General features: G+C 46.4%; 1 protein-coding gene across 2 annotated transcripts; it reads right to left on the reverse strand.

The window, feature by feature from the left end:
• Nucleotides 1–1,146: 1,146 nt before the first annotated feature.
• Rnf122 (ring finger protein 122) lies at nucleotides 1,147–19,268 on the reverse strand. Of its 2 annotated transcripts, none has more exons than XM_038327661.1 (6): nucleotides 18,933–19,268; nucleotides 12,191–12,347; nucleotides 5,568–5,613; nucleotides 5,273–5,314; nucleotides 2,397–2,476; nucleotides 1,147–2,148 (listed from the first exon to the last, which is right to left on the reverse strand). In XM_038327661.1, exons 1-6 carry the CDS (start codon nucleotides 18,955–18,957, stop codon nucleotides 2,034–2,036), a joined length of 465 nt encoding a protein of 154 aa, XP_038183589.1. In that variant the 5' UTR covers nucleotides 18,958–19,268; the 3' UTR covers nucleotides 1,147–2,033. The 2 variants fall into 2 exon arrangements, with proteins under 2 accessions (XP_038183589.1, XP_038183588.1); XM_038327660.1 differs by having other exon boundaries at nucleotides 2,397–2,479.
• Between the last annotated feature and the right edge of the window lie 2,559 nt (nucleotides 19,269–21,827).

Below are 21,827 nucleotides of genomic sequence, written 5' to 3' on the forward strand. Positions count from 1 at the left end.
TACTTATATGGCTCTGTTGGAACTCACTATGTGGACAGGCTGGCCCTGAACTCAGATCTGCCCGCCTCTGCCTCCCAGCTGTTGGGATTAAAGGCGTTTGCTATGCCCAGCCCAAGGTTACCAAAGCTGGTCCGTAGAGTACAACACAACTTTCTTTGATCTGTTTCCCTTTCAAACATATTCAGGGTATAAGTGCTTTGTTAATTTAAGGAGGACTGGGCATGTTGTAGCTGCCTATGACTATGTGGGACTCAGAGGAGAAATAATTACCTTGGTTCTCAGATGGTGCTTAGTGGTTTGGGTTTTTAAGTTTATCTGCATAAACTTCAGGAAGCTACTGTATCAAAACCTTTGTTCCTGGTCTCCACACAGTACTTGCCACCCCCACCCCCACATCCCACCCTACGGTCTATCCCCACATTAGCTTCATATAGAATGCATTCTTTGGTTCCCAAAAGTCTGGTTAATCATGGTAAATAGCCACGTGACAACTCTCAAGGTTGGGCACACTCCTGCTGTTGCTGTCAGCTGAGTAAAGACACATGCAAAGCTAAGTTGGAGGACTCAGATGATCGGGGCCATAAGGTGCCACCATGTGGAATTCTAGATGGGGGATAGGAGGCCAGGATCTATTACTGGTCAGGGACTGTAGTGACACAGAAATAGTAGAGATTGGGTCCCAGGGTAGCCACATGGACCTTTGAGGTTCCAAAGTCACAGGCAGTGAACTTACAGACAGACTCCTATGGTTCCAAGACTTAGTTGGTGAACGACACGAAGACATCCAATTGTAAAACATTTCCAAAAGTCCCGGTGATCAATCCCGGCTTCATCAGATCTTCACACCGGCATTCAACAGGTAATCCTTTTTCTTATTCATTGCTGGAAACTGAACCCAGGTCCTTGAGCATGTTAGTCAAGCACTCTACCACTGAGCTGTGCCCAGCCCTCGGTTTCCTTTTTTTCAAAAGGATTAGATCTCAAGGATTAGAAATGTCAAGTGTGGTCTGACTTGGGGAGGAAGAAGACGCAGGGTGAAGGGTTCAGTTCCCGCTCCTGGTACAGGTCACAACCATGAACCAAATTTGATTAGAGAAACATGTTATTAAATTTAATTTTCTTTAAATACATAACCTTTTCCCACTCTCAGCTGCTTGGCTGAAGAAGAGACTCCACCCCCTCCGTCCTCAAGGGGCCACATATGTAAAGCCTGAGATGGTGAGAATGAAGTATAAAAATACTGTTTACAGAGGGAAGCAGACGTCCACACTATTGTAACCCCCTGATACCCCATCCCAGGGTCCTTTTTGTTTCAAAATAATAATAACAACCCCTGGGAATGTGCTGATAGAAAAAGTTCCTTCCTCTAGAATGGGGTCTTCTTCAAAACCAGCAAGGAATAGGAAGCTCTGAGATTAACCAGGGTCGGGGAGAGAATGGATAGCACCTTACATCCTAACAGGGGATGGTTGGTCCCATCACCCTGCCGTTGGCCAGGACAAGGCTGGCCTTTGTTTCCTACACCCCATGTAAACATCGACTTTTCCCTTGTCTGGGGCCCTGCCCTCCTTTATTTCATGCTGAATCTTTCACCTTGGTTCTTTTGATCTTCCCTTCCTTCCCTTTAAACCATCCCAAGGCTCTGGCAGGAGTAAGGGATATGGGCGGAGCGGAGCCACCTCCTCCAAAGTCGGAGTAGCTTGTTCTCCAAAGGGAAGTGTCCACATCCACAGTCACAGGGTTGACTCCTTCCCAGGGCAAGGATGAGGCAGGCAGATAGTGTAGTACCAGATAGAGTGGTCTGGCTGGGTGAGGCCACTGAGACTGGGTAACAGGGAAAGAAGCACTGGGAGACAGAGCTGGGGCAAGTCCGGTCGGTACTGGTCCGGCACTGCTGGTGGAAGCCCAGCCCTGTCACCTTTGCCTTGAGGCAAGTATGAATGTCACCACCCAGAAGTCTTGTTCATTGTATAGAGGATCCCCAGTGTCCACACAGTAAGCTGTCTTCTCAAGTGTCCACGTACAAGGAGCGCTCACACCAGTTCATCCAGCAGGATCCCAATGCTCTGCGTGGTCTCTGTGGGGCCAGCGATGGGCTTGTTGCACATGGGGCAGACGCAACGCACTTCTAGCCACTTTACCAGACACCTGTGAACAAGAGGATGGTTATCTCGGAGGAGCCGTTCCAGATGGCTCCAGCTGTCTCCGAGTCCAGCTGCTTCTGAGAACAAAGTACCCCTGTGCCTGCCCTGAGCTCACCCCTCTGGGGTGCTGAACCTAGGGCATCACTGTTGAACAGCATGGGCAGGATTAGAAGATTCTTAAAGATATTCCCTAATTATTTCTCCTCTACAGACCCCCCCCCCCCCCCACACACACAATCACATCCCACATACTTGCGGTGAAAGGCATGCTGGCATGGAAGAACACCTAGCTCATCCTTCCCTTTGAAGTCTTCCAGGCAAACTGCACAGGTCTGCTATGGGGAGAGAGGGAGGGAGGAATAGGGGTGGGGGGGGAGAGAGAGAATCTGTGAGCTAAGGGTCTAGAGGCCCTCTTCACTCATCCCTCCTGAGCATCCACCATCTAATTTTCAGACAAGGAAACCAAACTCCAGCCCAGTCTCTTGCCTCCCGCAGCAGCCAGCAGAAGCTCAGTCATATTTGTAACACTGCATTAACAGGATAACAGCCAACACGTCTGCTTAAACTGAAATCAACCAAATGAAGAAATTATAAACATGGCTCCTCAGGAACACCAGCCACATTCCTTCAAACGTTCATCTCAGTGTGGAACTATGGGCTGGGGCATGGGTCAGTGGTTGAGTTTTGCACATCATCTATGAGATCCTAAATTGAATCCCCCACACCAAAATCACAAACACTAAACAAAGAGTGTGTGCTGATTTTTGCTGTTAGTGATAAGGCCCTTGGGAGAGGAAGCATGGATCTTTCTGCTCAACATCCTGGCTTTATTTTAGGTTTTGTCTCTTTCAGTGATAGACTCTCACATAGCCCAAGCTGACCTCAGACTCACTGTATAACCAAGGCTGTCCCTTGAATTTCTCATCTTCCAGTCTCCACCTCCCTAGTGTTGGGACTGTAGATTTGTATTAGCACTTTCAGGCCACTGTTTATATGCATGCCAATTCTTTTCCCATGATGCACTGTTTCCTCATGTGGACACCATTCTAGGTTGCTCTGGTACTCAATGGATACCATCTTCTCACAGTCTTACATCTAACAAGCCACAGTGTGATCAAATCCCTACAGTACCCCTTAGACATGGATGCTATTATTTATTATTTAGTGTTACTGATAACTTCCCAGCTATTCACACCGCATATATTTTGGCTCAGGAGAGAGAGTTGTGCTCGTGGTGCCTATTTAGCGGATGCAGGTCACTTTAGTATGAGTTCGTTCTAAGCCTCTCTCAAGCCCTGGAGGAGGTGGCTGTCCATATTTCCAATGTTCAACAGTTACCTATGGCTGATGGTTCCCAGATTGGAGAGGATAAACTCAGACCATTCTTATGAACATACAAATTTTGAATTAACAGTGTTGGTCTCAAATTCTAGCCTACAGCATGGGCTAAGGAGGAACACAGTAATAAAAAGGCCTGTAGGATAGATGTCATGGCTATCTTGGCTGTCAGTCTGACTACATCTGCAATTTACTAAAACCAAATGGCTCGGCACACCTGAGAGTTTTTCTTCTTTCTTCCCTTCCTTTTTTTTTTTCTGAGAATGGATTTCTCTGTGTAGCCCTGGCTGTCCTTGAACTCAGAGAGCTGCGCCTGCCTTTGAGGGCTAGGATTAAAGGCATGTCCCATCACCATCTGGCAGCGAGAGATTTTTCTTAACTAAATCATTAGAAGTGGGAAGACCCACTTCTAATCTGGATCTCTGAGGTGAGAAAATCCACCTGTACTCTGGGCCACACCTGCTGGCAGCCTATGGAGAGGACAATGGAAGAAGAAAGCAGCTCTCTCTCTCTCTCTCTCTCTCTCTCACTGGCAGGCCCATTCCTTCACTGGCATTAGAGCCTACTTCTTTGAGATTCCAGTATATAATTAAGACTAGCTGAGACATCCAGTCTTGTGGATTAAACAACTACTAGATTCTTAGACCTTTTAGTAGACAGCCATTGTTGGACTAGCTGGACCACAGCCCGTCAGCAATTCTAATAAATCCTTTATATATATTCATTCTGTAAGTCCTGTTCCACTAGAGAACTCTGACTAATACAGATATATGTGCTGTTACATTCTTAAAATCCATAGCTACAACCCCATTTGTGAAACTCCACCATCTCAGCTGAACGACTGCAAAAGGCTAAGGGAACACCTGAAATTACTCTAAGGACTGGAGGTGTGGTAGCAACGTGAAAACCAAGAGTAAAATGAGGCCATGTCTAGGGAGTCTCATGTTTGGTGATGCTGGAATTCTCCTCATTTTCAGACAACCACAAACGACTCACTCTCTGGTTAGGCTGTCTGTGGTTATGGATGGAAGCCTTGGGAGATGACTTAGGTAACCTCAAAAGGCTGAGGGGACTGGTCGGGAAATGGTCCAATGAAAGAAGGGGCTGGGGGAAAGAAGGGAAGGGGGGATGATGTAATTACATTTTAATTGAAATAAAAAGGTCAAAGTTGAGAGACCCAATGGAATTGGCCTTATATTGGGGGGGGGGTTGGGGAAAGGATGGAGGGGAGACAGGCCAGAACTCTTGCTAGGGATACAAGTCACTGATTTCTTAGGACAATGTCATATACATGAGTAAAAAAAGTACCTTATTTTCTTTAGTCATAGACCAGAGTACAGGTTCTGAATAAAGGGAAAGTTAGTAGCACACTGCCTATGGCAAAGAGCATGTGACACCCTTAAAGATTCAACACAGCACACTGCCTATGACCACACATAGATTTTGCACAGCATATTGCCTAGGGCCACCTGTATAGATTCTATACAGCATACTGCTACGACATAGAGCCTGTGACATCCTTACAGATTCTACATAGTACATTGTCTATGACATAGAGACCGTGACACCCTTAACAGATTCTGCAGACTCCTGTTCCCATTTATCTTGGTTCTTTTGTGATCCCTTTGTTTCATGCCTTATCTGACTCTAGACAAAATGCATTATCTACTGGGTTTGAAGTCCTTCTGTATGGATACAGGTAATCTAAAGGCAGGGACTAAAGAGTCCGGAGAAAGTCCAAGCAAAGAGCTCGAGAAAGATGCTCCCAAACTTTATCCCAGGACACTTACCCCATAGAGCTGCAACTTCTTGGCATCACCTTTAAGCACCACCTGAGGAGGAAAGATGCAGCTGATGTCTGTAGGTATCAACCACAGAGACCAGGGAGGCTCACTGAATGATGTGACCCCCCCCCTCTCTCCATGAAGGTGAAGGGCAAACCCAATTTGAGGACAGGGGCAGGAGCGGTAGACCTTCAGGATGCCCAGGAAGTAAGGGAATTGTAAACTATGGAAGTTTGGGCTTTCTCTCCCTATCAGGGCAAGTGGTGAAGGAGAAAGTTTAATGCAAAGAGACAGTACTTACCTCCTTATAGCCGTACCGTTCGCTCTGTGCCTGGTTCCGGAGTTTACTAGGTGAAGAAAAAGAGGAGAGGGCAGATTACCATTTCTTTTCTTTCCTTTCTCTTTCTTTTTAATGATGCATAGACAATGACCATATATGTGAAAAGGGCTGACTGCTTGGCCATTTTTCTGGAGATGAAACAGGTACTTATTTCATAGATGCCAATGGCGGCACAGTTAGGATGTATGCAAGCCAACCAGAGATAAGGATTAAGGCTTTATTACCAGGTCCCAGTCACACTCTGGGTTGTTCTCCAGTGGGGCATCCTACATGGCTTATCTGCTTTCTTTGCATTTTCAGTCGGTAAATTCCTCCAGGTATCCAAACCACGGAGATCAACTGTATTCTTACTATGTGCAGAAGGAGCTAGATGTTTTTACCTGCTTGTCTGTACACAGCCACTCAATAGCCAAAACACAGCATGTTGATACTCATAACAATGGTATAATGAATAGTCCATCCAGGTATGTTGTGTGTCCCTTGGAGATTGACATTGTCTCACTGAATCCAAGTGACTACAGGAAGGAGGAACTTTCCATTTTATAGATGAAAAAACAAATGAACCCCAAAGAAATCAAGCAAGTTGCCCAAACTTTACAGAGCTGATGGGAAGCTCCTGGGTTAAATAGAAGTCAGTCTCTGTGATTAGGGAGCCTGTACTGTTTACCACAGAGCATGATCCCCCTGCCTCCACAATTAGGTGGAATACATTGGAGTCCTGAGTTCTTATCTGATTGTGAGATACCCTGCACGCTTTATTAAGCTTTTTTGACTTCGGGTGACCCACTGTACAGATGACTAGAAACATGAGTAGACACTGACTCTGCCATCTTACATCAGTGGGGGAATTCTTCCTGTGAGTTCTACACATAGCCCAGACAGACTTCAAATTCATGACTTTCAAAAAGAACTGGGACCATAGGCCTATGCTACTGTGCCCAGCTGCAGGTAGGTGGAGAGGCCTCCCATGGGCATAGAACTCTCACCTTTTTTTTTACTGTTGTTGAGTGCTAGGAATTAACCCCAGTGTCCCAGGCATGCTATAATGATCAAGTTAATTTGATTAAGAAATGCCTTAAAAGCTAGTGGTGGTGGCACATGCCTTTAATCCCAGCATGTGGGAGACAGAGGCAGGAGGATCTGAGTTTAAGGCTAGGCTTGTCTACAGGAGCTAGTTCCAGGACAAGCTCCAAAGCTACAGAGAAACCCTGTCTCAAAAACAAAACAAAACACCCTTAATATCTCAGTATTAAGTAAAATATATCTCAGGGTGTACCTATGGGGTCTATGATGTCATTTCCAGACATAATCCAATAATGAGAGTTTTAATCTAGTCTTTCAATGGCATTAAAGAAGATTGCAGAAAGAGGAATCTTGCCCTGGCCCTGCTGTTTTCTCTACTTTCTGTTCTTGTCCAGTAAGAATTGACAAATAGCCCCTGTCACAAGTTCCTGCCACCACAATTTTCTGCTTAAGCATTTGAGACTACGTGACCATGGATGAAACCATCCGAAACCACAAATCAAATCAGGCATCTTTCATAGCAGTGATAATAGCATATTTTTAACATATGACATATTTACTGTATACATGCTTTACCACGGAGCTACACCCCCAGCACTTCTAACAGAGGTCTGGCTGAAGTATGGGAGGGAAACATGGCTACACTGGAGTAGGGCCAAGTCCTGTTCTTACAGAATCGACAGGCTAAGAATGGCTTTTATTCTTCACTATGTAAAAATAGAAAGAAAAAAAAATAACATCTCCTAGTATAAAAACTTTCATCTCACAATCTGAAAATTTAGCTCAGCAGCAGGGCACTTGTTTCCCACGTATGAAGGTTTTGATTCCCTGCACTACCAAAGGAAAAAAATCATTTTTCTAAAATGCCACTGACCCATCAGTTTATGAATTGTCCACGATTGCCTTTGGAACCGGCTATGAGGGCATAAGACCATGGCTGAATGGCTGGAGACTCTACAGCCAAGAAAGCCTGCAAATAAAAAGGTTGCTGGCCCGAGTTACGAAAACAGATCACCTCATTTCTGTGGTGGCAGCTCCTCCCAAGGTGGTGAAGAAGCAGAGCGCAGAGCCCAGCCTGAGAGGTGGGTCAGGACAGATAAGATCTGGCCACGGGCCTCCTCCATCCTTTCTGACAGGAAGTCACATGTTCTGGCGAGGCTGAATGTTCCTGGAGCCTCTGGGAAAGTCCCAGCCAGGTGGACTCCTGCCAGGGCTTGGGGCTGAGACAGCACTGCCATTGCACCCCCCTTCCCCGCCGCCCCCCTCCTGCCCCCTCTACCATGTGCTTTCTGCTCACTTTCAGGCCTGGACTAAGTCCCAACTGTCTAATCCTTTAATGTGCAGAACTACCTAGTCCTGGAAAGGCTTTCATCTATCATGTAAATGTGTCTTTTTCTCAGCTCCCAAAGGAAATGGGCAGGGAAGGGTGTCCAAAGCACGAGTGAGCTATTACCTGACCATACTGCGTGTGGTTTTTCTTTAGAAAAAAAATCTTTCATTTTCTTTCCTGTTTTTGAGAGTCTTATGTAACCCAGGTTAGCCTCAACACTTGCTATGCAGCCAAGGATGACCCTGACTTTCTGATCTTCCTTCCTCAATCTGAGATGCTAGGATTATGTGCTTGCTAGGCACTCTCCAGTTTAGTAAAAACCCAGTTCATCTACACTCTTGAGCTCATTCTTAACTTGCCCTCTAGGTCTAAGGACCAAATGCTTGCTAGGTCCCTGAGCGACATTCCAACCTTGTCTGGGGGTAGAAGTTTAAGAGAGAATGCCACACATTCTTTTAAAGGTTCAACTGCCTCCCCATCAACGCTGATACACTTGTGTAGTGTGTGCTACACTTTATGACCACTGGGGTTCCTGGGGCCCATTCACCTATTGTGTATAGCAGGCTCCCTTTAATGGAGGGATCCAGAACCCTCAAAACTCCATTTTCATCCTGTGTGGCTATTTCGGCTCTGGAAGGATTAGGTCGTGAGGGGATGAGGCTCAAATAGTTGCAAAGAAAACAGCAGAAAGCATACTCTGGGCTGTCCCAGCCAGGGATGGAGAGCCAAGAACTCTGGACAGGTGGCTCTCTCAGCTGCTGGCTGAGCAAAGCAACTAAAAATACCACGATTTCAGTGAGACCATTGCAAGCCAACGCCAGCAGGCTTTCTCTTCCCCCTTTTCCCTCTGAGAGCAAAACAATACAGCCAGCTCCTGAAAATAATTGTTCCTTTCCTGCCTGTTTGTATCCCACTGACCCCTGCATCCTGTGTAAGCAGAGGTCAGCTCTGAGGGGGAAAGAGGAGAAGACCAGGAGCAGCTGGCAGTTGAGGCGTCCTTGGCTCATGAGCTCACCGGGTCAGGAGTGGCAGTCACAGACCTATTTTGGCTGAGGTGGAAACTGAGAAACAGTGAGAGGAAGTAGCTTATGTGCCCGTGTGTCATTCTATATATAGACACACACGCCACATGCCAGTGAGCCTTTGGAACCATGAGACCCAGGGGTCAGCTGGCTCTGGACAGGCTACAGCACACAGGGTGGGGCGGTGAAGGAGCCGGACAATGCCAAGAGGACAGATGGCACCGCGCTGCACCACAGTGGAGAGATGGCTTTTAGTATCACGTGGTCACGACTCTCTCTGTTCTGCTACAGCCAAAACAAAACAAATCAGTAACAGACAGCACCCTAGCCTGTCTTCTATAGGACCCCGACTCCCAGCTGAAAGGGGCTGGCCATGTAGGTCTCAGCTGCAGGCTCTACTTCCCACGCAAGAAAGACACACAAAAGACAAACATGGAGGAGAGCATGAAAGGCTAAATTGTCAGATTAACCCACCTCAGCATCTTCCTGCATAAATTCTCAACTGTTCAGACATGAATGTCTTCATTTATGCAGTTCCCTAACCCTTACATTGGAGGCTTGTTCACAGAATTAAGTGAGCTAAATGGTTTACCACAATGCCCGACACAAGAAAGCCCTTAGCAAAGACTAGCCCAAAAACGCAAGGTCACGCCCGTTAGTGACAATTAGGAAAGGGACTTCAGCCATCTGCTTGTTGGTCAGAGAGCTAGCCTCTGGATTTTCTTCTGTTCAGCATCATTGTGTGTGTGTGTTTGTAAAGAAACCAAATGGAGAAAGTTTATTTTTCCTTTGTTTTTTTTTTGTTTGTTTTCTTTCTTTCTTTCTTTCTTTCTTTCTTTCTTTCTTTCTTTCTTTCTTTCTTTCTTTCTTTCTTTCTTTCTGGTTTTTCTATAGCTTTGGAGCCTGTCCTGAAACTTACTCTGTACACCAGGCTAGACTTGAACTCAGAGATCTGCCTGTCTCTACCTCCCGAGTGCTGGGGTTAATGGTATGTGCCACCACCACCTGGCTTTCTCCTTTGTTTTTGTTATGTTTTTTTTTTTTTTTCAAGACAGGGTCTCTCTGTGTAGCCCTGGTTGTCCTGACACTTTCTCTGTAAACCAGGCTGGCCTCGAACTCACAGATATCTACCCACTTCTGCCTTCCGAGTGCTGGGATTAAAAGTGTGTGCCACCACCGCCCAGCAAAATAGGTGTTTTTTTTTGTATAAATTTATATTTCTCCTGGGCAGTGGTGTGCATGCCTTTAAACCCAGCACTTGGGAGGCAGAGGAAGGCGGATCTATGAGTTTGAGGACAGCCTAGTCTATAAGAGCTAGTTCCAGGACAGGCTCCAAAGCCACAGAGAAACCCTGTCTTGAAAAACAAACAAACAAACAAACGGTTTATATTTGTACCAGTCACATCCTAAAGAAATCTTTGATATTTGCAACATGCATAACTTGACCCTTGCCGAGAATTAAGTTAATTGCTTAATAAAGGGTTTGAGGGAAAAGACCAGTGAATAGAATGGTTTGGGGAGGGAAACACAGGGATGGGGAACAGAAAAAAAGTGCTCCCACTTAGCAGCTAAATGTGGGCTTTGCACTAATTATATCAGAGGAAAAATCAAGCACTATTTTCTCTGCACACTTAGGTGGAGAAATTCAAGTTTTAAAGATCTGTTTGGAGGCCAGGCAGTGGTGGTGCACACCTTTAATCCCAGCAGTCGGGAGGCAGAGGCAGGCGGATCTTTGTGAGTTCAAGTCCAGCCTGGTCTGCAAAGTGAGTTCCAGGACAGCCAGGGCTACACAGAGAAACTCTTGTCTCAAAAAAAAAAAAAAAAAAAACCAACAAAAGACCTGTCTGGGAAGGTTCTAAAGAGCCCCACAGCAGCCATGGGCTGGGGAAGTAGTGCTTGGCTCATGTACTTCCAAGCACCTGCCTTTCAGGTAGATGCCATCCTCCAGCAGAGAATCCCAACAAGGTACCAAGACCCCTAGCTCTTAATTTCCTTACTGATTCGATTAGACCCAACCTAGCCCATGTCTCTCCAGGCATTAGGCAATGTGTGTGCCAGGGAAGAGGCCAGTTGTCACAAAGACTCCAAGGACTATTAACATGTTCTACCGACCAAAAATGCTCCATTGTCTCTAACGTACAGGGCAGACCCACGGGACAAAGAACCGTAAGTACCAACAGAACACCCCACCCCCGAGGTAGCACACTGCTCTGGTTTCGACTCTAAGTCCCAAGCATGTCCAACACTTTCCCCATGTGCACATCCATATTAATATGTGTGTTAGCACATATGTGTACATGTAGGAGACTGACACAGGAAGTCTTCCTCACGGCTCTTCATCACATTCACTGAGACAGCTTCTTGTCCTTGAACTCAGAGCTTCACTAAGAAGTTGGTCTAGATTGCTAGCTTGCTCTAGACACTCTATCTCCACATTCCAGGACTGGAATGACCTGGGGCCAGCATTAACACAGGTTCTGGTATTCAAGTTCCACTCCTGATACAGGCACTTTAAGTACTGAACCATCTCCCCAGCTTTTTAGTAGTAGATAGCCATAAACTCTTATGTCCTTCACCATAAGGAGAAATAGTTCCTGGAGCTCAGCTACCCCTGCCAAGCGAAAGTCCTTTCCTCGATCCCTAAGCAACTAAGAGTACGTGCCATTCTTCCTTTCTGCTCTCAAAAGTCTGACAAGAAAGACAGAGCAAACAAGGAGTTTTCCGTATGAGTCTGCTAACATCAGCATTGGGAGATCTGACAATTTCACGGGAGAACGAAAGAACCGATACCTACCGACCGACGTCTCTTAGCTGTGAGTGGGAAGCAGGTTAAGAGTCCTGGCTTTATCGCTCAGCTAAGAGTCATTCTAGACAGCCTTAGAATAACTGGCCAACGGGTGGAATGCAGTCCAACCCTCGGTGACCTTATGTGCTCTGGGATAACTTGATAGGCTGATATAAATAGAAACACCAGACCTCAAGAGTCCAGAGGGGCGAGCTAATGTACATCCTTCCACCAGAGGCTCTAGCACAAAGCTCTGGCGTGCTTGCGCGCGCGTGCGCACGCGCGCGCGCACACACACACACACACACACACACACACACACACACACACACACACACGCGCGCTTGACTTGCTTAATATCTTCCATGCCCTAGCCTCCTTCCTTCTTCGTTTCCCTCCCCAGATCAGCCATCTAGCAACCAACCTGATGAAGTAGCAGCAGAAGATGAGGCTGAGCATGAAGACAAAGATGCCTGTACCGAAGATGACCATGTAGATGTTGAGGGGAAGGTCTTGGAAACTGATAGGTGGCATTGAGCAGGACTTGTTGGTGCTAACCAGTCCCAGGCCACAGAAACACCCTGCAAAGCAAGAGGCAAAGAATACTAAAGTTAGACACTTACCACTGGGGCCCGTGGCACACTGTTAGTAGGAATGTCAGTTTCTACCTTATATATCAGCACTAACTACTGAATACATGATCCCGAGTAAATTACTCCATCAATCTATGAAATGAAATGTTAGGCAAAGTATTTAAATGGATTTAGAAGTCTAGCATGGTGGTACATGCCTTTAGTCCTTTGTGGTGGCAGAGGCAGGTGGATCTGAGTTCATGGTCTACAGAGTGGGTTCCAGGACAGCCAGGTCTATACAAAGAAACTGTCTCAAACAAAACAAAACAAAACAACCACAAAGAATTTAGGCAAGGGTAGAAAGTAGAAGAAAATATCAAAATTGCCTCCAAGTAGGAGACACTGAGTACATAATAAAAAGAAGAGCCTTAGGGGAGAAAATACATTGCGTCTTGCTCAATGAGTTATTGCTATAGAATTAACCTCATCATCATGGGGCTGAGATGGCTGAGAGGGTAAGAGCACTGGCTGCTCTTCCAGAGGTCCTGAGTTCAATTCCCAGCAACCACATGGTGGCTCACAACCATCTGTAATGAGACCTGGTGCCTCCCTTGCCAGCAGGACATTGTATGCTTAATAAAGAAATAAATAAAAAAGAAAAAAAGAATTAACCTCATCATAGGAAAACTTGCAAAATCGAGTAATAGAAATGATGGTTTAAGAAATAACAAATGCAAAGAACCATTAACCACCTGTCCCAGAAAACAAGCTGTATCAGAACTGGAACAGAAGAGTCTAGGTCGGCATTGCACAAGCTGGTGATGGGGACTGCCGCCAAGGAATATCATCTTCCTTGAGTGGCCATGTTTCTACTCACAGCCTCAAGGTCCCAGCTTAGTGTATCCCCTAAGAACTTGTTGAAATTGTGCAGTCTTGGGCCTATATCACACTAAATGAACTGGATTTGTTAAGAAGATCCTTGGAGGATCAGGTGGTGGTAGTGGCACACACCTTTAATCCCAGCACTTGGGAGGCAGAGGCAGGTGGCTCTCAGTGAGCTCAAGGCCAGCCTGGTCTACAGACAAGAGCTCCAGGACAGCAAGGACTGTTACAGAGAAACCCTGTTTCAAAAAACAAACAAAAAGATCTGTGGAGATCCTCCTGCACAGTCAGTTTGGAGCACTTGCTGCTTCCTGTCTCACTGGCCCTCCCATGAGGCAATTGTCTTTCCTTGCCCATGAAGTGGGTGTGAGCTCAAGACTGGGCAATAAACCAAAGAAAGTCTTCAGAAAAAGGCAAGATTTTCTTAACTGGGCATGATGACATAACATTATAATTCCAATTATCTGGAAAGTGTCTACTCAGGAGGCTGGAACAGGGAATCAGGGGTTCTAGGCTAGCCCAGGCTATGCAGTGATATCCCTGCCCCTCGTCCAAAAAAAAGCACAAACAAAAATAATCAAATTCCTTTAAGGAAATATTTCCTTCTTATATCACCTCAGACACGTAGGAAGGTATAGATAAGACAGAGCTGGGAAGAGAATAAATAGCCAAAAGCATTAATGAGAAATATCTCCAATTAACCAGAATCTGTGTCCTACATCCCAATCACATTCTCCACTCCCAGCCTTTTTACTTTCCCAGTACCGTCCCTACCTCAGGGCTAGCTTCTCTCCTGGCTCTTTGGTTAGGAGCTAGGATTCTACCTGGTACCACAAGTGAGTGCTACCTCAACTGCAGTAGACCAGCTACAGAGACAGCAATCGGTTATGACAGTGTTATGGTCTGGACTCAAGGCCACCCTGCAATAGACTTAGATGGTGACCCTTCTTCTTTCTCTCTGCTTTTTGGACCCCATGACATAAAGCTACATCTTCTCCACTTGGTAGACTTAAACCTCAAAAAGCTGAAGATTTTCTAAGTCATGTATGAGTATGATTCTGTGACAAAACCATCACACACGAGACACGTCATTCCTGTGTCTCTAACAGTGGATGACCTAAGCCTTCGTTCAATAAAGTCAAAGACTATGACCCATCCTACTGCCAAACCCCTCCTTCACACACATATTCCTGTCTTATTGAGGTCACCACCCTTTCTAGTTTCTCTAATTATCCTACACGTCTGGCACTTCTACCAACTCCACTTACCATGTAATTTCCAAACCCCTGTCTGGTTTCAAGTCTATATGAACAAGTACCTGCCCCCTTGCAATATCCTGTGAGTATTCTCTGCCTGGGCCAGTCTTATTAAATCTTGCCCAACCATGTCTTTGTCTCCACACCTTTGTCTATGGAGCCTTCTCTGTCTAGAATTCTTTCCTTTCTGAGGTCTAATCGTGGTCTTCCTGAGAATTTTCCTTTCTGATGCCAAGGCTATGGGATGAACTAGTATCTTGCATAGGCAATGATCTACTGAGATGAATCCTAAGCCCCTGCCATGATCTTTAGGATACTCCAATAATCTCTCTGTCATGGAATTCTACAATGCTGAGGACTTGCATCATTGCCATGGTTTTTGCTCAGAATACCTTGTCACACCGTTGTTGCTAATATCAACTTAAACTGACTTTTGTGGCTCTCTGTATTGTTTATATGACAAGCATGATAGTTGAGATTAAGAATAATCAAGTGCATAGAGGATTGGATGACTTTCCATATAGGAAAGAGACAGACTCAAGCACTTCCCTTGACACAGTTAGATGCTATAATAGAGGTGAGTCTATAATTCTAGGAGCAAAGAAAGAGCCAGGGAATTAAGTGTCCTAACAAGCCTGAACCTTCCTAGGCCTGGGAATACTTACTTGGACTCCTAAGCACTCGGCAGTGCCCTGAGCTAATGTTTGATCTGTCTATATAGCTAGTTAACAGACAGCTCCCTGTTTTCTCAAAGCAACCTAGTCTTCTTGGCAAAAGCTCCTACTTCAAAGAAGGAAGACTGATACTTGGGAAAACTGCCCAGAAACTGCCCTCAGCTAATAAATCACCAGTCAACCAACAGGTTTTGTTCCGGGTGTGTTTTATACACTGACCTAGACCTTGTGGGGGAAACAGAAAGCGAAAGAAGCTCTTGTTCTGGAAGAATTTTCAATTAGGGGAGATTAAAGAAGCAATTAGCTACTAACATTTGCTTTGCTCAAGAGGATGCTTCTTGCTTCTAGGTTCCACTGGAGGGTTAGGAAGAATACCATCTTCACCACTGATTCTCACTGGAGGATTTGCTTTCTGTGGGCCTCTCTCAGAGAAACTCTAAGATATCACGTTAGATCTGCCCCAGCATCCTCTGCTCTGCCCTAGAAAAGGGCCTCAGGAACTCTCTTCCAGAAAGTTGTACGTTTAGAACCAACAGACCTTGTACTGCCGGTAGCCTCCTTCATTCTACCACAGAAATATCTGATACTGTAAGAGGGCCGGCATCCTCTCCACTTTTGCCATGACTTTTCTATGGACCTTACTTAAGCAGGACTCTGGTATCATCTACTGGGTCCTAAAGAACCTCTATTTCTATCCTGGAAAACCAGAACTGTGTGTGCAGGGTTTACACTTGCACACAGTTTTTGGTACTTTGGTTCCAGCAGTCCTAGATCAGTTATCTCCATCTTTTCCCATCTCCTAAAAGACTCTCTCCTAAAAGGCTGTAGGACTGGATCAGTGAACTTGGGACTTTCTGGAGGCAGCTTCAAGAATAGATGTTCCAGCCTGCATTGTGAAATAATTTCTTTGAGATTATAATAGTTCATTCTGCAGAAAGCTCCTTAAGCAGGAAGGTGAACAACTCAAATAGCTTCAGGAAGTCCCTGAAACCTAACAGATTCACCAGGCCCCTCCCCACCAGAGTAAACAACGAAAGCTGATCTCCGAAGGAAGCTGAGCTGCAAAAAAAAAAAAAAAGACTCTGAAAACCAGACCAGCTACCTGGAAGAGGTTTAGCCCAACCAGGTCACCTATTGAGCTGCCGGCTGTGCAGTGTGCTCCAGGTTTCCCAGCTTTTGTGAGCCGTCACCCATGCTGGGGTGGGCTTTAGTGATATAGCTATCTGAACCATTTCTGCTCGCCCATATTCCTGTAAGAAACCCCAATGAAACTCATTGGCTCACCCAAGTTGGACTTCAGTGGTGCCTGTATTTTGGCCTGTGGTGGAATGCTGGGGAGGGGGTAAATATACGTGCAAGGTGCATCTCCCCAGGAAAAAGCGTTGTTACACAAAAGCCTGTTGTCTTAGCTTATGTGACCCCAGCAGTCTGATGGGCTCAGGCAGAGTTTTTCTGAGGCCAGCATGGGTAAAGGGGAAAACCCACCTCATTTAAAAAAAAAAAAAATTTGGGGGGGGCGGTTCAAGACAGGGTTTCTCTGAAGCTTTGGAGTCTGTCCTGGAACTAGCTCTTGTAATTAAGGCTGGCCTTGAACTCACAGAGATCCGCCTGCCTCTGTCTCCAAGATTAAAAGGCGTGTGCCACCACTGCCCGGCTTGAAAACCCCACCTCATGAGGATTTGAAATGTTTTTCCTTTAGAATATTTGTACGTCGTCTGGTATCTCCAGGACAGGGCTCAAGCCGAAACGTGAAATTCTCCTGTGTTTTATATACACCTTGTTCACGGAGCCTGAAGAATACATTACACATTTTAAGCAATTCTGTATACAGAGCAAAGTTTTATGGTGTGAAACTGTCTCTTGTGATTTCACATTTGAATTTTATATAATTTGAACTTTCCAGGAATTTTAATTTTCAGATTGGGAATGTTCAATTTATACTCTGGAAGAGAAATGGAAAAAAATAGTTATTGTCCAAACTGGACATTTGAGTTTTTCTTTGAAACTAAGGTCAAAGAATATGCATCCCAGATATAGGGTCTCTAAGAGATTTTTCAAGGGGGCAGAAATGGATCGCATTCCCTCTGGAGTCAGGAGACAGATCGTCCAATCACTTCAAGAAGTGCAAGATAAGCCAGTGGTGGTGCACGCCTTTAATCTCAGTACTTGGGAGGCAGAGACAGGCGGCTCTCTGTGAGTTCGAGGCTAGTCTGGTCTATAGAGCAAATTCCAGGACAGGCTCCAAAGCTACACAGAGAAACCCTGTCTCGAAACACACACACACACACACACACACAAAACAAAACAAAACAAAGTACAAGATAAAGACAGGGTGCATTGTACGTCAGTGATGAAGTATGTTTAGAATGAGCAAGGCATGGGTCCCACACCACAAGGGTGGGGCAGGGAAGGTGCAAGTTTCCAAAGGGAACTGCTCAGAAGAAAGTCGGGGTTATTGACAGCTTAGTCCTCCCTAAGTCTCTGGTCCATTGTCTTGACACCATCGCATCTCAGCAGGCAGGCTGCAAGTAGGAATGACGTCAGAGCAGGTCTGGCCAAGACCAGCAGATCTGGGAACTGCTTCTTTCCAGCCAAAGGGAATCTTTCCCAGATGCTGGGACACACCGTCAGCCTCAATCCCCCATCCCCCGCCCCTCTCCACTACCCGCCTATCACACACAGCTTGGTTCATTTTCAGGAAATTAGATCTGACTTGCAAAAGGAGGAAGGACAGGGGGCGGGGGAGGGGAGGATAGGGGCCACTCATACACATGCAGCCGAAACTCTGCCTTAAAACAAAGGACTCTTGAAATAATTAATCCAAGATCTGGCAGAAATCTACTCAAGAATAGCTTCCCCCCCCCCCCCTCTGGGTAACCAGTCAACCATTAAAAAAAAAAAAAAAAAAGCTCCAGCTGCTTTTCACCTCGCCCAACTCTTCATGTCTAGAAAGAGTGGCCAAGATATTCTGTGTATCCCTGGGGGGGGGGGGGGGGGGCGGAAGGGTGGGTGGTTTTAACATCAGTGACTGTCTCAGAAAGATTTATCAGCGCCTTAGACGGGGAATCCAGACCCGCTCTTAACCCGTAACAACTGAGCCACCCCAAAAACCTCAGGTGAATTAATTTAGCATCATTACCCGGTGGAGTGTGGAGTAGGGGTTGGTGGCGGGTGGCTGGCTGTGCATAGAGGCGCTGTCACCATCTAGACTAAAAGCAGACCCCGCGATCTGGCCTCCTTGCCAGAAAGCGAAGCTCTTGCCAGGCCAGCCCTGAGCTGGGGGCTCAGCAATAATCTTCAAGGCTTTATCTATTCAGTACTGACGCTCTTTAATCCTGCCCCTGGAAGCCGCTAGGAACCAACAAAGATGGGGAAAGTCACCCCGCGCCCGGTCCCGCACGTTGCACTGTATACATATTTAAAAGAGCCTGCAAAGTTTCAGAGCCGGAACTTGAGCTCCCTCTAGGAGATCCTAGCCGGAGCGCGGATTTAATTTTCCAACCACCACAACAAAGAACAGAGTTTGAGAGCGCACAAAGGCAGGCGAAGGGGGTAGAAGAGCTGGACCGCCACACAAAGGCCAGGAAGCCCTCGGCTCACACGCCCCTAGCCCTCCACTTGCTTCCAGACCCTTTTTATCCCCAGACACTGAGAAAGGGTCGTTTCAAACTGCGCGCTGTGCAAGAGCACCGCAGGACGCCAGGACGTCTCTGGGACCGAGAAACTTGGCTCAGGACCTAGATCTGAGCGGTGTCCGCTCACCCGCCAGACCCGGGACTCACCGTTACACCACTGAAATGGGTGCATCAATGAAGTCAAGGACGGCTTTCCGGGGCGAACGGAGACAGGGTGTTGCGACCTGGCGGGGTTGTGCACGGCGATCGCCGGGCTGGAGATGCAACTCTCGGAGGAGTCAGATGCTGTAGAGAGGCCGGTTTGCAGAGCAACAAAGAGGGCAGAGGAGGAAACAAAGTCTTTCGGAGCTAAGCTCTGCCGAGGTGAATCGCAAAAGGCCCGGGCCGAGAGGGCAGCGGAGTGGGCCGCGACGCCCAGCCGAGGAGACAAGCAGCCGGGGCACTGAGCCGGGCTGGGGTCCCACTGCACCGAGCAGTGCGCGCTGGGATTCCGAAAACTGACACCGCGCCGCTCACACCCCCTCCCTATGACTGCTCCCTCCGGGGAGTCCGCCCCCTGCTCGTCACCTGCCCTCCGGCCAATGGGAGCCTTTCTCCTGCCCCCGGGTATTATTTACAGGCGGATCCCCCCCCCCTCTGCAAAAGGGAGTCTTTTTGCTGGGTACGCTCCGACCCCGCCTCCTAGCTAGACCTGGGGAGTCCCCAGTCTGCGGCGCGGCCTTCTAGGACCCGGGCGGGGGGTAGGGGTGGGAGAGCAGGGTAGGGGGAAGGCAACCAGACGATTAGGGCCACTTTTGTTTTCCGCCTACAGATCCGTGCCTGTCTCGAATTTCTATAGCTCCGTAGCAGCCAGTCCTGGAGGGTTGTGCGTGGCAGCTAGCGCACGGAGACAACAAGGCAAAGCAGATGAAACTCAGAACTTGGATCTTCAAAGGGCTATTGTTCTCACCTCGCTCCAGGACAGCGCCCAAGGATTTTAGTCCTAAAGCTGAGAGACCGTCACTCGCCGGGGTTCCAATCTCCCAGATTGTTACTAAAAACCCAAGAAGCTGGCTTTGTCAATGCAGGGGGTCTTAAGTGGATGTTGAATGAACAGAGGATGAAGGAAAGATAATCCCAGTTTTCTGTGCAGTATTATTTATTTTGCATGACATTCCATCGTTTATTTCACTTTTTAAAACGAAATTTATTTAGTCCTTACTGGCCTTCAACTCAGATCGGCCATTCTCTGCTTCCTGATTGCTGGGATTACGGGCCTACACTAACTTCCACACCCAACGGGTTTATCTCTGTTTTTGTTTATCTTTCCATATGAAGAATTACCAACAAGTGTACAATATTATTCAATGTACCTTAGTACAGGAGCCTCATCCAGGGTCAGAGGCAGTGTTCGAGGAGAGCCACAAATAAGCAAACAAAATGTCCTGCCCTTCATGTGACACTTTTATTCCCACTATTGATCGGTCTATTGGAACTGAGTACGTTTCCTAACTCTGGGGAGTTCCTGGCACCTAAGTAAGCTAATGAGTGTGAGTGCTTTGCCATTCCAAAGTGTAGTCCTTAAAGTATCAAATGTCCTGCTTAGCAAAAAAGGCAGCCTTTCCTTTCTCTGGGGATGGTCAGATGGTCTCCAAATTCAAAAGGTCCTTGTGGGCAGCGACTTGTGGTGTTTACAAGTAAGCTATACATCCCTTACACGTCAAATCGTCTTTCCCTCCTAATTGCATAATTTGATAATGTGGAGGGCTCACTAGAGCCTATCAATTGGTTCGTTAACAATTCTGTTCTTTCAGCCCTAGTGGGGAGGGCGGTGATGTCACTTGCAGATTTGCTTTCTCTGTTTTTTTGATGTTTGTTTGTTTGGGTTTTTTGTTTGTTTCTGTTGTTTTGTTTTGGGTTTTTTGCTTTGTTTTGAGACAGGGTTTTAATAACGATGTAGCTCCGGCTGACCTGAAACTTACTATATTTGACTAGACAGTCCTGGAAATCAGAGATCTGCCTGCATCTGCCTCCTGCGTGCTGGGATGAAAGATGTCAGGAATGACACACTGGATGCTCAATGAGGTCACTGCAAAGAGTGCCTAATAACCTCTGATCCTCTTCTCTGACTTCAGAGTCACAGGAATCACGCTAATGGGAGCCATGTGACCTCTACTGACACCCAAGCCCCGGCTCAGAGCTTCTGTTTTAAAAGCCTGTTCCAGAAATCCTTCTGATAGATAGGCCTTGTTTTTTGCAACAATCCTGCTAGTTGTTGAGAGAAACAGAGCTCTGATTTGATGATAGTGACCCAGAATTATTTTTCTTTTCTTTTCTTTCTTTCTTTTTTTTTTTTTTTTTTTTTTTTTTTTTTTTTTTTTTTTTTTTTTTTTTTTTTTTTTTTTTTCGAGACAGGGTTTCCCTGTAGTTTCTAGAGCCTGTCCTGGAACTAGCTCTTGTAGATCAGGCTGGCCTCGAACTCAGAGATCCGCCTGCCTCTGCCTCCCGAGTGCTGGGATTAAAGGCGTGCGCCACCACCGCCCGGCCCCAGAGTTATTTTTCTAATGCATATAATCCGATTATTTCTTTTGCTTAATAACTTTTACGGGTTTCTGGTGCTTACAGGTTTGTGTGGCATTCACATCCCTTCAGCCCTCAGCTCTCTTCCTTCCTTCTTTTCTTCCTTCCTTCTTTCCTTCCTTTCTTCTTTCTTTTCTTCCTTTCTTCTTTTCTTTCTTTTTCCTTTTTGTAGTTGTGGAGGGCTTTACGTGTCACTGCTAGAGTATTGAAGTCAGAGGACAACTTGTGGAAGTCACTTTTCTCCTCCCATTATTTGAGACCTGGGGCTCAAATTCTGTTTGGGAGCCAGGTGATGGTGGCACACGCCTTTAATCCCAGCACTCGGGAGGCAGAGGCAGGCGGATTTCTGTGAGTTCGAGACCAGCCTGGTCTACAAGAGCTAGTTCCAAGACAGGCTCCAAAGCCACAGAGAAACCCTGTCTCGAAAAACCAAAAAAAAAAAAAACAAAAACAAAAACAAATTCTGTTTGGGAGGCTTGGCAA

Source organism: Arvicola amphibius, chromosome 4, assembly GCF_903992535.2.
Source record: "Arvicola amphibius chromosome 4, mArvAmp1.2, whole genome shotgun sequence".
Classification (NCBI taxonomy): Eukaryota; Metazoa; Chordata; class Mammalia; order Rodentia; family Cricetidae; genus Arvicola; species Arvicola amphibius.

What these genes read in the sequence shown, in the direction of transcription:
- Rnf122 (XM_038327660.1), bottom strand. Translation starts at nt 18,957, where the DNA reads ATGCACCCATTTCAGTGGTGTAACG. An exon ending in AACGGTACGGCTATAAGGAG is followed by an intron (nt 5,315 to 5,567) that starts GTAAGTACTGTC and finishes TTTCCTCCTCAG; the next exon opens with GTGGTGCTTAAAGGTGATGC. An exon ending in AGAAGTTGCAGCTCTATGGG is followed by an intron (nt 2,480 to 5,272) that starts GTAAGTGTCCTG and finishes CTCTCCCCATAG; the next exon opens with CAGACCTGTGCAGTTTGCCT.